The sequence below is a fragment of the Lagenorhynchus albirostris genome, chromosome 1, assembly GCF_949774975.1.
Source record: "Lagenorhynchus albirostris chromosome 1, mLagAlb1.1, whole genome shotgun sequence".
NCBI lineage: Eukaryota > Metazoa > Chordata > Mammalia > Artiodactyla > Delphinidae > Lagenorhynchus > Lagenorhynchus albirostris.
Window position 1 is genome coordinate 22292914 of NC_083095.1, and position 15942 is coordinate 22308855.

The 15942-nt window shown below is 35.3% G+C and overlaps 1 protein-coding gene across 1 annotated transcript in view; it reads left to right on the forward strand.

The window, feature by feature from the left end:
- Positions 1-15942, forward strand: part of CEP128 (centrosomal protein 128) — a 424502-nt gene that overhangs the window by 84831 nt on the left and 323729 nt on the right. Inside the window, exon 10 of the mRNA XM_060166154.1 lies at positions 10634-10720. Within this exon, the coding sequence (XP_060022137.1) occupies positions 10634-10720 (87 nt within the window). The remainder of the gene's footprint in view (positions 1-10633; positions 10721-15942) is intronic.

The window sequence follows — 15942 nt, forward strand, 5'->3', positions numbered from 1 at the left end:
AAACAAAAGCTGAACATTTAGAAATGTATTCCACATCAGAGAAGAGGTAACATGTCAACTGTTAGCCTGCTGGTTAAGGCCTTTGGATTCCTTTGAAGGGTGCAGTTCTGTGAGAGGATGTGTGTATGTAAGTTGTCCTGAAATTCTTATAGTCTCATTTCTATATAATTAACACTCATGTCATGTCTTGTTAGGCTTTTTACTTTATTAAAAAAAATTACCTAAGGCTTTTAATCATTACATGCTTGTAATGTACTTTCTATCCTCTTTCACCTCCCCATTTCAACTTTCTCCAAAATTCTCCCATGTATACTAACTTACATTTTCTTATTATTCAAGTGTTTTCGAATAGTGTGCATTTTTCAGGGTGTCTTTCTGGGTTGATCACTTTGCTTATAGTTTCCTTGGTCCTACCCTCATTGAAGTTAGTCCTCATACAATTTTTTTTCTCTTTTTTTTTTTTTCCTGCTTATTTGCTCTCGGTTCTCGAAGAGTTACTACTTATTCTATTAGGGCCATTATGGTCTCCGACTCATTTTTTGTTTCACCTGTTCTTTCAGCATATGCATAGGAGTTCTTATAAAGCATCTTGAATTCTCATTGGAAATAGTTGAGATTTACATTATAGATAAATACTCACATTGCTTCTGTGAGTTGCATTTAAATCTGACACATATTTTATGTTCATACTACATATGATTAGATCTCAAAGTATTGTTTAATCACATTTCTTTTCCTATGTGTGCATATTTTTTCTTGCCAATATTGTCATTGTAAATTATAACAAATAAGGCTAGCATGAGTCTGTGTGAGTCCCTTTGTGTAGGGACTGTATGAAAATAGACATTTAATTTTGTTAATGCTATGATGATGATGAAAAATGTTTGTGCTCTTGTTGACTGAACAGCTGTCTGACAATAGACTGAGATTTTCTGAGTGCAGGACTTGTTTAATTTCTACTTTATGCTTTTCTTGAAGAGTGGAATGTTTCTATCTATGTTTTCAGCAAATTTATCCTAGACCATCTGTTTATAAAGCCCTATTTCCGTCATTATCAATGAATATTTATTGGGTAACTACTGAGTGCATAGTAATATTGTGCAAACAAAGATGACTTTGCTACAAATAGGCTTATTCATAGATTTGGTACTGTTTTATTTTGATTAGAAAAAAGCAAAAGAAACAACCCCCTCTCCCCCAAAATCCAAAGGCGTAAAATAATACCCTCTAACTCTGAACAATGAAAGATGTTGTATATTTACAGGACATTCTGCTCAAATACATATAAAACTTGAGAAATTCTAAATTAAATTTCCATAATTATCTATGATCTTCTGTTTGTCAACAATTCTAACTCCGTGGTCCTGCATTTAGAAAGTCAAATGAAGTATCATATTGCTTTGGGATTTCTAATAAAACTATGAGTCTCTTTTTTGAGAGGAAACTACTCAGATAAAAACAGACCCTCCACTAAGAGTGGTTGCTTTTTGATTTTGAAGGAAATCCTGGAAAGTGTACTTGTTGGGCTCACATTTAACTTTACTTGCAAGATTTTTATTAAGTAAAAGATTGCATAAAAATACAATCCATTCCAGTAAAAGCAATGGCATTTAGGAGAATAATACTCATTACCATTGTTGCTTTTGAATTAAAGAAGTCAAAGGACTTATATGTCTTTTCAGCATACCAACTTTGTAGGCAATAATTAAGGTTTTGTTTTGCAGATTGGCAAATTTAATAACGTTTGAAGAACGAAATCCTGACACTAGTCAATAGGGGTTTTACTTTTGCATTATTTTTATAGTCATGGTAATGGATTTTCGCTGATTCATCCATGGTCTCTGGCCTGCTTAGTCTTCCATGTGGCCTTTGGCTAAGGTTTAGGGTAAAGGCTATGGCCATGGAAGAGAGCAAAGGGAATTGGTTCTCGTGGTGATTGAACCCATGGCCTTGGCTGGCTTCATTGGCACAGGGTACCCTAACCAGTCACAGACTCCATAAATATGGACGTAGTGGAACCAGTGAGTTTATTTATTTATCAGGGAAAATAGGTCAGTAATATGTGCTCATCTGTTCTACCACAATAATTACTATAAAGCTTTTTGGATTCCTGAAATAATGATCACCTTATCATAAGAAGAAGGAGAAAAAAAAAAAAAAGAAAAAGACATCTAGACCATTCTCAAAGAGAAGCTTTGAGTTTTATGTTTCAAAACCTCAGGTATCTTTAAAGAACATTATTTAGGATTACACTTACCATCAGAAGTAATACCAATGTACTTAACTACTGATAAATCTTACTTAACCACATGATACCTGATATTACTCTACTCTTTGCAAAACAAGGATGGTTGCAACTTGTGACTCTACTCACTATGTGCTTACCACTTCCATCTGGAAAATACACATAGTTCACCTGGCAGCAAGTCTTTAGAATCTCTCCCTTTGATATCCCCAAAATCTGTATGGTGTCATAATGGTGATGATCAACATTGGATTCTCTTCTGACTTCTGTCACGCAGTTCTACTTTCACTTATTAAAGTGTTTTAAAATCGTAGATGTTGGTATGGAATTTTTGTTCCTTGGTATTGCCTGAAAAATAAATTTCTTTGAATAATTTAAGTAACAATCACTTAGCTATTTCTGAGATATTGGTTCAGGGATTTAGAATATGAATGTATTGTTTTCTGCCTTGAAAAGAAACTTAATTTTTTGTTTTGTTTTGTTTTGGTTTTTGTTGGCACAGATGATCCCCAACTGGATGAACTTAAAGGCTAAAATTTTCCATGACTTTAGCTAGTTTTCATGTGGGAGGAATCTCTAACTTGATTTAGGAAAAAACAAAATTTAGAAATTCACAGAACTTGACAGAAATAAAATCTATGTTAATTTAAATGAGTAGTATTAGTTATGAGCAATAAAATCCTGCTGTATTATGTGTATATATTCCTTTTCAAAATGCGTATTTTTCTATTGATGTTTGGTTTTGGAGCTGTGATTTAGGTTTACAGAAGAGAATTTTGGAAATGGACACCAGATTTTTATATTAAAAAAAAATTCCAGTTAAGTCAGGTTCCAATTACAGTGTTTTATACATACTGAGTACTTAGTAATGTTTTTCCTTGATTTGAAATATAACATGTCCTTAAGGCTATTTAAGTTTTTAAAATATATAAACATAGACAACTTATAACTTCAGTTTATAGCTTATGTGGTCTAATTTGGATCAGAATATCACTATATTGTGAAGCTTAAAATATTTGCTGATTTTTATTTTGTACCTACGTGAAGAATGATTATAAACTAGATGACTGTGAAGTCATGAAAAGACATAGAGGAAGCTTAAAGGCATATTACTAAGTGAAAGAAGCTAATTTGAAAAGATCACATACTGTAGGATTTCGACTGCATGACATTCTGGAAAAAAAAATATGGAGATAGTAAAAACATCATTGGTTACCAGGAGATGGGGTAGGAAGGGGAGAGGTGAATAGGTGGAGCACAGAGGATTTTTAGGACAGTGAAAATACTCTGTATGATCCTATAATGATGAATACATGTCATTACACATTTGACCAACCCATAGAATGTTCAACAACAAGAGTGAACCCTGTGTAAACCATGGACTTTGGGTGATTATGATGCATCAATTTAGGTGCATCACTTGTAACAAAGGTGGAGGTTTTGTTGGAGGATGTTGATAGTGGGGGAGATTATGCATGTGTGTGGGCTGAGTGTATATGGGAACTGTCTGTACCTTCCTCTCAATTTTGCTGTGAACTTAAAACTGCTCTAAAAAAATAGTCTTTAAAAAAGTAATATATATATATATGTATATACATATATATATTAAGAGCAACTATTTTATAATTCTCAGTAACATGACTGTTTCATTCTTTATTGTTACGGGAACAATATGACTTAAAAGTTTGTACCCTTAATATAATATTACAGACCTATTGTTCAATATGAGCACAGACTTGTTTTTCTATAGTCCTGTTGGTTTACCAGTGAATCATCTACATATTCTTGCCCTTGTGACCAAAGGCATGCAATTGTAGTGCTGCTGAGTGATTAGGATAAGACAGGATAGCTTATGTTCATAATTTTTTTTTTTTGTTTTGGAAATTTCAGTGGCCTGTGTGGGTGTTAACATGTGACCTTTATTTCATTCCAGCTCCATCATTCTTACCCAAGCTTGCTGGTCCATTTAAAGTAGACAAAGGGCCTTTAATTCCCTATTTGTTCTACATTTTTGAGTGTGTTATTTTTTAGAGCCTCTTGATAAACATGCCTGTTGTCAAAGTTGTGGCAGTTTTTATGGTCAGATGAGAGGTCTACAAACATTTTCTTTTTCTCCTTTCCCCTACTCTTTAAAAGGAAAGGCTGTATTTTTTTTATTATATTTGTGAGAATTCCAAATCATCTACCTCTAAAGAACTGCAGTAGTACAATACTCAATATGTTAGTCTTTTTAATGGAAATAGGCACACTTAAGGAAAAGAAGAAAAATTGTTATTAGAAATTTAAATGTGCTCCAGGGACCCTCTATTAAGGTTCAGTGTTGTTGCTGTGATCTTAAATGTGTAAAAGACAATCTGAATCCGGGAGCAGGGCACATGATAGCTTTATAGCTGAACTGCTTTTAAGAAAAAAACAAGCTTTAAAGGGCAAAATAACATAGTAATAGAAATTCATTGGCATGTGATTTTTTTCCTCTTTTTATAGCTGCTTTTACTGGGTCAGTTTTAATATAATTCTAAATTGTTTGATCTAAGTCAAATGGAAAAGAAATCCAGTGCAGCCTTACACACTTAAAAAAGGTAGTAAATGAGTTAAAGTTTGTTATAAGATTTGAAGAAATGACTTGTAATTTTGATTTAGTTAACTTTAAAACTATTTCTCATTGACTGTTATCTGTGTTTCCGAAATTTAAAGTGCATTATATTTACTAGGTCTTAAGAGTTAGATTTTCTTTCTTTGTCTTTCATTTTAAACTAGATAATACAGAAAATGGGTTCAGTGTTCTGGGCTAGAATATTGCTTGTGTGTTGTTTACTGGCTTATGTTGTATAGGTAGGTTTAAAGTTAATAGGTGTGGGCTTCCCTGGTGGCACAGTGGTTGAGAGTCAGCCTGCCGAGGCAGGGGACACGGGTTTGTGCCCCGGTCCGGAAAGATCCCACATGCCGCGGAGCGGCTGGGCCCATGAGCCGTGGCCGCTGAGCCTGCGCGTCCGGTGCCTGTGCTCCACAATGGCAGAGGCCACAGCGGTGAGGGGCCCGCGTACCGCAAAAAAAAAAAAAAAAAAGTTAATAGGTGTGTTATAGGTTGTTTAAAGTTTGACTTTTCTAAATGATAAGGTGGAAATATAGTAATTTGCTTTGGGTTGCTCCTCAGTACCTGACTTCTGTTCCTGTGCTGAAAACAATAGAATTTAAGTTCTCATTGCCTCAATTTTCCAAGACTTACATATCCTTAGAGTATTAGCTACAGTAGAGACATATATTATTTTGGAAAAGTGATATTATAAATAACTGGTCAGATGTACAAGGTGGAAAGTTCAGAGGAAAGGAAATTTTATCGCAAAATCTTAGATATCCAAGAGAATTAGAGGTTCTTTTATTCAACAGCTCATACGTGGAAATTCAAATTAAAAAAAAAATAGTTGACTTTCAGAAGAACTATGTTTTTATAGGGCATAATTCCATGTACTAGAAAACACAGTTTGATTAAAGTTCAGCTTGTTGATTTTTATTCCTTTCACATCAAGTAAAATTACTAATATTTATACTAATTATAAGAAATGAAGATTAAATATCTATTAGTATGAGAAAGAAAATAATTATTTCTCAACCGCCCTTTAAGGGGAATGGATCCTGGTAACAGGTCTTTTCTTTGTGTGGTGAGGAAAATGGGGTACTGGGCATGGTAATCAGTGTCGGCATTCAAAATTGAGAACTGGAACAGAGGCACACTGCTTGGCGTAAGTCGGGGAGGGAGATTTAGAAGCCTGTTGGGAAGGCCCAGAAGCTGCAAAGAAACTGAACAGTGAAGCTGAAGAAGATGTAGGGAAACAGGGGGGAAGGAGAATTCCTGGTTAGTGGAGTAGCCCAGGAGAGTTAGGATTATATAGAGACTTGATGAGTGTACTCCATCCACCGATACGGTCTTATGTAAATTCTGTATCACTCATTAATGTTTTTGGTGTAAGTAGGTTATCTGGAGGTGACTGCAAAGGGGTTCAGCGTTCTACTTAGTGGTGAGCACTGGGCTATGAGTTAACTTACTAGGAATCTGGGTTGCATTAGGCATAAGGTTTGATGGGGGAAAAGCTTGTAGGCCAAAAAAGTACTGATAATGTTATAGTTGGTCTGATTTTGAGCTAAAATTGGTGGGTAAAACTTTAAGGATACTTGCATAGCCTCAAATTATCTACCAAAATATTTGTTCATTACTTTAGTGATTTTAACATAGTTCTACATATTCTTTGATATTCTCCCCCTGGGAGGTAGAACTTAATTCTTCTCCCTTTGAGTGTGGGCTGGACTTAATGACTTGCTTCTAACAGAGTCTGGAAAGGAAAGAATACTAACTTTATGGCAGGAAGATTTGGCAGACACCACACTACCGTAATCAAGCTATCAAGGTTAACATCACTAGTCCTGAGTCATGTTGATATCACATACCCACCAGTGTGATGCATTGAGAACGGCTTACCTCTATGGTATTCTGTTCCCAAATTTATGAGCTTTGTCTAATCATGAGAAGACATCAGAAAAACCCAAATTGAGGGACAGTCTACAAAATGCCTGACTTGAAGATACCTGAAATATTTTCGAAAATGTTGAAATCATAAAAGCAAGGAAAGATTGAAAAACTTTCCCAGATTGGAGGAGACTAAAGAGACAAGCTGCTCTGAAGTATCTTGGAACAAAAAAGAACATTTGATAGTTGAGTAAAGTCTGTAGCTTTTGGTTTTGTAACAGTGTTAACATCTTAGTTTCAATAAACTTACCTTGGTTATGGAAGATGTTACTTTTAGGGGAAGCTAAGTGAAAAGTATATGGGAACTCTGAGCTGTCTTTACAACTGTTCTGTAAATCTGAATTATTTAAAAAATAAAAAAACTTAAACCTATTCAGAGTATTTTTTTCTAAGGAAAAGACTAAAATGATGACTTTGAAAACAGGAAAGGATTATTAACTCTTTGACTTAAACCCCCAAGTAAATATTTATTTTCCAACATCACTACACCGTAATAATTGTTTTTACAGAAAGAAAGGCAACTTGGTGCTTGAGAAAATATGGTGGTTAAGAAAGATGAGAGAAATCTGGAAAACTTTCATATATGTGATGAACAGAATTGGCCAATTGCAAAGTGAAGTTGTTATTTAGGAATTATAAAGGGATATTTATTCATCCATTCGATAACATATGTTTACCACCTAAAATGTGTCAAGTATTGTGTTAGAGTTAAAATATGATCATGACAGATGAGGTCCCTGGCATTCTGAAGCTTACACCTTAGTGACACCAAATCTTTTATATTACTCTTTGGAAATGTAAACCTCTAGATAAACAACAATTATTTGTATGTCTATCTAAGTAAAAATAAGCATATAAATGAATTAAGCACATTTTAATAGACTTAATCAAAATAAAGTATGTAAACACTTGGGAAATGTTAATATGTCTTTCTTGTTTTTTTGATGTAAAATGTAATAGGATTTTTAAAATGTAAGTTTTGGAACTCATGAGAAAGGGACAGAAATGGATTAATTCCAGTTAGTAAAATGGAAAAATTTCTTCACTGGAGAATTTTTGGGGTTTAAATTCTTAGTAAGTTAAACTCCTAGAGTTGCAGCATGCAGTTAAGTCAAGTTTTAAAAGCTTAGCAGGTGATTCCTTCTGTTTCTCGTACCTCAGTAAGCAGAGGACACAGGTGGAAACAACTTGGAACATGAAGAGATGTACAGGATCACACTGGAAGGATCTTAGCAGCTACTGTTTGAAGGTTGCAGAGTCTTCCAAGGTAGATTTTGAATTTGGCTTTGGAAGTGAATGGCTCTTATATTTGGGACAAGCCCATCTTGTTTGAAGTTGCTTATGGCCTTAAGTGATGTCACCGGGTTTGGGTGAGCCTTCACTGCATACTCATTTGGAGTGGCTTCTGCCCAGGAGTTTGAATCCAGAATGGGAGGCTGACTATTTACAGTGTGATGAAACTTATCAACTGCATGAGGAAGTCTTCCTCATAATCTCCTCTCTGTGGAAAAACCCAGGCTGGTTTTTAGTTCAATGAAAAAATATTGACTGAATCCATGAACCTTGAAAAAATAGTATTTTGTTTGTTTAAAAAACAGCAGCATGCTTTCTACAGTAACTTACTTCTAGACTAGCACTAGATTAAGTTTTAGAGAACCTGCAAATATATATTTGATATGAAAAATATACTTGGCAATAAAAGGTGTATGACATAACTGGAAAAAAAATATTGAAAAGATAACCAGTTAAGTTTAACTCATTAAAGAAAAACAGGTGATGGGGCTAGGTTGAATGATGATGTTGAGGAATAAGATAGTTCAAATATTGTAAAATGAATTGATGAAAAGTATAGCAACAATTCATATCTTTTTAAAAAATATTTCTCCCTCCTTCCCTCTCCCTCTTCCTCTCCCTCTCTGTCACAGAAACACACACACACACATATTAGGTGGAGTTAGACCGAGGAAGCATGGAAAAAATGAAGATGCCAGCAGCAATTTTCAAGTTTCTAGGATAATTTCGTTCAGGAAAAATTTATAAACACATCCCACCAGCCAAAACTGAATAGATTATACATACTTAAGTAAATATTATTACAAATTCCACTTAGGCTACAGTAAAGAACAAATAATAAACATCAAAATCATTTGATAGCTACCTACCTGAAAAGCATTATGTTTTGTAATACTTTATCAATTGTTAACAATTTAGTAATCATAATAGTTGTCTTTTATTGTATATTTTAATGCTTTATAAGTATAAAATTATTTAGTCTTCATATCCACCCTATAAGCTTGATATTGTTTCAACGTGGAGAGGCAGTGCCATTCAATGGTTTAGAGGCACACAGCCTGAGTCTATGTCCTGACTCTGTCACGAGCTTGGTGAATGACCTTGGGCAAGTTATTCAACTCCTTGTAGCCCCAACTTCCCTCTTAATAAGATGGACTTAATGGGCTTCCCTGGTGGCGCAGTGGTTGAGAGTACACCTGCCGATGCAGGGGACACGGGTTCGTGCCCCGGTCTGGGAAGATCCCACATGCCGTGGAATGGCTAGGCCGGTGAGCCATGGCCACTGAGCCTGCGCGTCCGGAGCCTGTGCTCCGCAACGGGAGAGGCCACAACAGTGAGAGACCCGCGTACCGCAAAAAAAAAAAAAAAAAAAAAAAGGACTTAATAATAACTCATGGAACCATCATAAAGATTAAATGTATATATTCAATATATGTAATGTGTTTATTTAATATATGTAAGAAGAAGAAGAATGCCCGGACATAGTAAACACTATATTATTTATACTCAAATCAAAATTATTTTTATTTGATGGTGTCTCTCTGCGTTTTTACTCAATTGTTTTTTATTAGTGAGAGCAGGAGCCATGCAGAGGGAGCTGTAATCTCATGGGTAGGGGGGACATTGTTATTTTATATATGCATATATATGCACTTTGGAGATATATGTTGGATATGTGAGTTAATGAAATTGGAATATGATTGATTATACTTGCATCAAAACAGTTTTAACATGTTTTGCTGTTTGCCTAAAAATAGTTTTTCTATTGAGCATCATAGAACTTGTTGGAAAAGACTTCTGGAAATTTGGCTTTTCTCAACTTAGATGGCCTCTACACTTACACCTTTTTAAGTCTAAATGCTAAGTGTCGAATTTTTTTTTAAACAAATGGAATGTCTTTTAGATGTTATGAAAGATTGCTCTTAATATAAATTTTTTTCCTTAAGTTTAATTTTGTTTTAACATAGAAACAAACACTTATGTGGTTAACTTTTGAAATTTGTATTATCTTAAAGTTCCTTTTTTTCCAATTTATTAAAGAGAGAAAAATGTAGAAAAGAATGCTTTTCTTTGCTCTTTGTGAAAGTATGGTTGAAGAGCAAGTTATATGTTGTGATAAAATGTCATGTATGTGATAATGATGCAACAAGCATGTTTCTACCTTGATATTTTTTCAGAATTTGAAAAACTAGTGAACTGGTTTTAGGTATTATGTCAAAATTGTTGAGCTGATAATATAACTTTTAAATACTATTATTTCGGCAGGTAAAATTTGTTTGTTTCCAAGAAAACTGTTAGCTGTCTAAGCTCTCTAAATGTGTTACAAAATTCCTAAAGATGGGAAAAAGTGAAACTAAGTGGAACTTGATTAGGTAGATCGGGAAGTTGTTTATATTTGAGCCCCAATGAAGTGATCTTATGACTTCAGTGAATGAGCAGGTTGTAATTCCTGTGTATATTTTGTACAATTCATAATCATCTTCCTCAGCCTTTTCTTAATAGATCCTAGTAATATCTTTCAGTTTTATATGTATTTTGGAATAATACTGATTTTCCTATGTCTTTCTTTCTAGGCATTGAAGAAACAAGAAGCTAAAGCAGAGGAGAATGAGGGAGTAGTGAAAAATAAGCTAAGACAAAGTGAAACTGAAAAGAGTAAAGTAAGATTTTGAAAATTAACATTTTTTTTAAAGTTTTGAATTTCATTTAATTTATCTTTTTATACAGCAGGTTCGTATTACTTATCTATTTAATACATATTGGTGTATATATGTCAATCCCAATCTCCCAATTCATCCCACCACAACCACCACCCCTGCCATTATCCCCTTGGTGTCCATACGTTTGTTCTCTACATCTGTGTCTCGATTTCTGCCCTGCAAACTGGTTCATCTGTACCATTTTTCTACGTTCCACATATATGCGTTAATATATGATATTTGTTTTTCTGACTTACTTCACTCTGTATGACAGTCTCTAGATCCATCCACGTCTCTACAAATGACCCAATTTTGTTCCTTTTTATGGATGAATAATATTCCATTGTATATATGTACCACATCTTCTTTATCCATTCGTCTGTCGATGGGCATTTAGGTTGCTTCCGTGACCTGGCAATCGTAAATAGTGCTGCAACGAACACTGTGGTGCATGTGTCTTTTTGATTTATGGTTTTCTCTGGGTATATGCCCAGTAGTGGGATTACTGGGTCATATGGTAATTCTATTTTTAGTTAATTTTAAGAAACCTCCATACTGTTCTCCATAGTGGCTGTATCAATTTACATTCCCACCAACAGTGCAAGAGGGTCCCCTTTTCTCCACACCCTCTCCAGCATTTGTTGTTTGTAGATTTTCTGATGATGCCCTTTCTAACCGGTGTGAGGTGATACCTCATTGTAGTTTTGATTTGCATTTCTCTAATAATTAGTGATGTTGAGCAGCTTTTCATGTGCTTCTTGGCTGTCTGTATGTCTTCTTTGGAGAACTGTCTATTTAGGTCTTCTGCCCATTTTTTGATTGGGTTGTTTGTTTTTTTAATATTGAGCTGCATGAGCTGTTTATATATTTTGGAGGTTAATCCTTTGTCCATTGCTTCATTTGCAAATATTTTCTCCCATTCTGAGGTTTGTCTTTTCACCTTGTTTGTAGTTTCCTTTGCTGTGCAAAAGCTTTTAAGCTTCATTAGGTCCCATTTGTTTATTTTTGTTTTTATTTCCATTACTCTAGGAAGTAGATCAAAAAAGATCTTGCTGTGATTTATGTCAGAGAGTGTTCTTCCTATGGTTTCCTCTAAGAGTTTTATAGTGTCCGGTCTTACATTTAGGTCTTTAATCCATTTTGAGTTTATTTTTGTGTATGGTGTTAGGGAATGTTCTAATTTCATTCTTTTACATGCAGCTGTCCAGTTTTCCCAGCACCACTTCTTGAAGAGACTGTCTTTTCTCCATTACGTATCCTTGCCTCCTTTGTCATAGATTAGTTGACCGTAGGTGTGTAGGTTTATCTCTGGGCTTTCTATCCTGTTCCACTGAACTATATTTCTGTTTTTCTGCCAGTACCATATTCTCTTGATTACTGTAGCTTGGTAGTATAATGAAGTCAGGGAGTATGACTCCTCCAGCTCCATTTTTTTCCTTCAAGACTTCTTTGGCTATTCGGGATCTTTTGTGTCTCCAAACAAATTTTAAGATTTTTTGTTATAGTTTTGTAAAAAATGCCACTGGTAAGTTGATAGGGATTGCATTGAAACTGTAGATTGCTTTGGGTAGTATAGTCATTGTCACAATATTGATTCTTCCAATCCAAGAACATGGTATATCTCTCCATCTGTTTATGTCATCTTTGATTTATTTCATCAGTGTCTTATAGTTTTCTGAGTACAGGTCTTTTACCTCCTTTAGTAGGTTTATTCCTAGGTATTTTATTCTTTTTGTTGCAATGGTGAATGGGATTGTTTCCCTAATTTCTCTTTCTGATCTTTCCTTGTTAGTGTATAGGAATGCAAGAGATTTCTGTGCATTAATTTTGTATCCTGCAAGTTTACCAAATTCATTGGTTAGCTATAGTAGTTTTCTGGTGGCATCTTTAGTATTCTCTATGTATAGTATCATGTCATCTGCAAACAGTGACAGTTTTACTTCTTTTCCCATTTGGATTCCTTTTATTTCTTTTTCTTCTCTGATTGCTGTGGTGGCCAGGACTTCCAAAACTATATTAAATAATAGTGGTGAGAGTGGACATCGTTATCTTTTTCCTGATCTTAGAGGAAGTGCTTTCAGTTTTTCACCATTGAAGATGATGTTTGCTATGGGTTTGTCATATATGGCATTTATTATGTTGAGGTAGGTTCCCTCTGTGCCCACCTTCTGGAGAGTTTTTATCATAAATGGGTGTTGAATTTTGTCAAAAGCTTTTTCCTGAATCTATTGAGATGATCATATCGTTTTTATTCTTCATTTTTTTAATATGGTGTATCACATTGATTGATTTGTGTATATTGAAGAATCCTTGCATCCCTGGGATAGATTCCACTTGATCATGGTGTATGATCTTTAAGTGTGTTTGTTAGTATTTTGTTGAGGATTTTTGCTTTGATGTTCATCAGTGATATTGGTCTGTAACTTTATTTTTTGGTAGTATCTTTGTCTGGTTTTGGTATTAGGGTGGTGGTGGCCTCATAGAATGAGTTTGGGAGCATTCCTTCCTCTGAAATTTTTTGGGAGAGTTTGAGAAGGATGGGTGTTAGCTCTTCTCTAAATGTTTCATGGAATTCACCTGTGAAATCATCTGGTCCTGCACTTTTGTTTGTTGGAAGATTTTTAATCACAGTTTCAATTTCATTACTTGTCATTGGTCTGTTCATATTTTCTATTTCTTCCTGGTTCAGTCTTGAAAGGTTATACCTTTCTAAGAATTTGTCCATTTCTTCCAGGTTGTCCATTTTTTTGGCATAGAGTTGCTTGGAGTAGTCTCTTATGATGCTTTGTATTTCTGCAGTGTTTGTTGTAACTTCTCCTTGTTCATGTCTCATTTTACTGATTTGAGTCCTCTCCCTCTTTTTCTTGATGAGTCTGGCTAAAGGTTTATCAATATTGTTTATCTTCTAAAAAAAACAGGTTTTAGTTTTATTGATCTTTGCTATTGTTTTCTTTGTTTCTATTTCATTTATTTCTGCTGTGATCTTTATGATTTCTTTCCTTCTACTAACTTTGGGTTTTGTTTGTTCATCTTCCTCTAGTTCCTTTAGGTGTAAGGTTAGATTATTTATTTGAGATGTTTCTTGTGTCTTGAGGTAGGCTTGTATAGGTGTATACTTCCCTCTTAGAACTGCTTTTGCTGCATCCCATAGGTTTTGGATCGTCGTGTTTTCGTTGTAATTTGTCTCCGGTAGTTTTCGGTTTCCTCTTTGCTTTCTTCAGTGATCTCTTGGTTATTTAGTATCATACTGTTTAGCCTCCATGTGTGTGTGTTTTTTACTTTTTTCCCCCTGTAATTGATTTCTAATCTCATAGTGTTGTGGTTCTAAAAGATGCTTGATATGATTTCAGTTTTCTTACATTTATTGAGGTTTGATTTGTGACCCAAGATGTGATCTATTCTGGAGGATGTTCCATGTGCACTTGAGAAGAAAGTGTAATCTGCTGTTTTTGGATGGAATGTCCTATAAATATCAATTAAATTTATCAGGTCTACTGTGTCATTTAAAGCTTGTGTTTCCTTACGAATTTTCTATCTGGGTGACCTGTCCATCGGTGTAAGTGAGGTGTTAAAGTCCTCCACTGTTATTGTGTTACTGTCGATATCCTCTCTTAGAGCTGTTAGCAGTTGCCTTATGTATTGAGGTGCTCCTATGCTGGGTGCATATATATTTATAATTATTATATCTTCTACTTGGATTGATCCCTTGATCATTATGTAGTGTCCTTCCTTGTCTCTTGCTACATTCTTTATTTTAAAGTCTATTTTATCTGATATGATTATTGCTACTCCAGCTTTCTTTTTTTTTTTTTTTTTCTGTACGCGGGCCTCTCACTGCTGTGGCCTCTCCCGTTGTGGAGCACAGGCTCCGGACGCGCAGGCTCAGCGGCCATGGCTCATGAGCCCAGCCGCTCCGCGGCATGTGGGATCTTCCCGGACCGGGGCACGAACCCGCGTCCCCTGCATCGGCAGGCGGACTCTCAACCACTGCGCCACCAGGGAAGCCCCCAGCTTTCTTTTGATTTCCATTTGCATGGAATATCTTTTTCCGTCCCCTCACTTTCATTCTGTATGTGTCCCTAGGTCTGAAGTGGGTCTCCTGTAGACAGCATATATATGGGTCTTGTTTTTGTATCCTTTCAGTGAGCCTGTGTCTTTTGGTTGGAGCATTTAATCCATTCACGTTTAAGGTAATTATTGATATGTATGTTCCTATTACCATTTTCTTAATTGTTATGGGTTTCTTTTTGTAGGTCCTTTTCTTCTCTTGTTTTTCCCACTTAGAGAAGTTCCTTTAGTATGTGTTGTAGAGCTGGTTTGGTGGTGCTGAATTCTCTTAGCTTTTGCTTGTCTGTAAAGCTTTTGATTTCTCTGTTGAATCTGAATGAGATCCTTGCTGGGTAGAGTAATCTTGGTTGTAGGTTCTTCCCTTTCTTCACTGTAAATATATCATGCCACTCCCTTCTGGCTTGTAGAGTTTCTACTGAGAAATCAGCTGTTAACTTTATGGGAGTTCCGTTGTATGTTGCCATTTTTCCCTTGTTGCTTTCAGTAATTTTTCTTTGTCTTTAATTTTTACCAATTTGATTACTATGTGTCTTGGCATGTTTCTTCTTGGATTTATCCTACCTGGGACTCTCTGTGCTCCCTGGACTTGGGTGGCTATTGCCTTTCCCATGTAAGGGAAGTGTTCGACCATAATCTCTTCAAATATTTTCTTGGGTCCTTTCTGTGTCTCTCTTCTCCTTCTGGGACTCCTATAATGCGAATGTTGTTGCATTTAATGTTGTCCCAGAGGTCTCTTAGGCTGTCTGCATTTCTTTTAATTCTTTTTCTTTATTCTGTTCTGTGGCAGTGAATTCTACCATTCTGTCTTCCAGGTCACTTATCCGTTCTTCTGCCTCAGTTATACTGCTATTGATTCCTTCTGTTGTAGTTTTCATTTCAGTTATTGTGCTGTTCATCCCTGTTTGATTGTTCTTTAATTCTTCTAGATCTTTGTTAAACATTTCTTGCATCTTCTTGATCTTTGCGTCCATTCTTTTTCTGAGGTCCTGGATCATCTTCACTATCATTATTCTGAATACTTTTTCTGGAAGGTTGCTTATCTCCACTTCATTTAGTTGTTTTTCTGGGGTTTTATCTTGTTCCTTCATCTGGTACAAAGTACTCTGCCTTTTCAT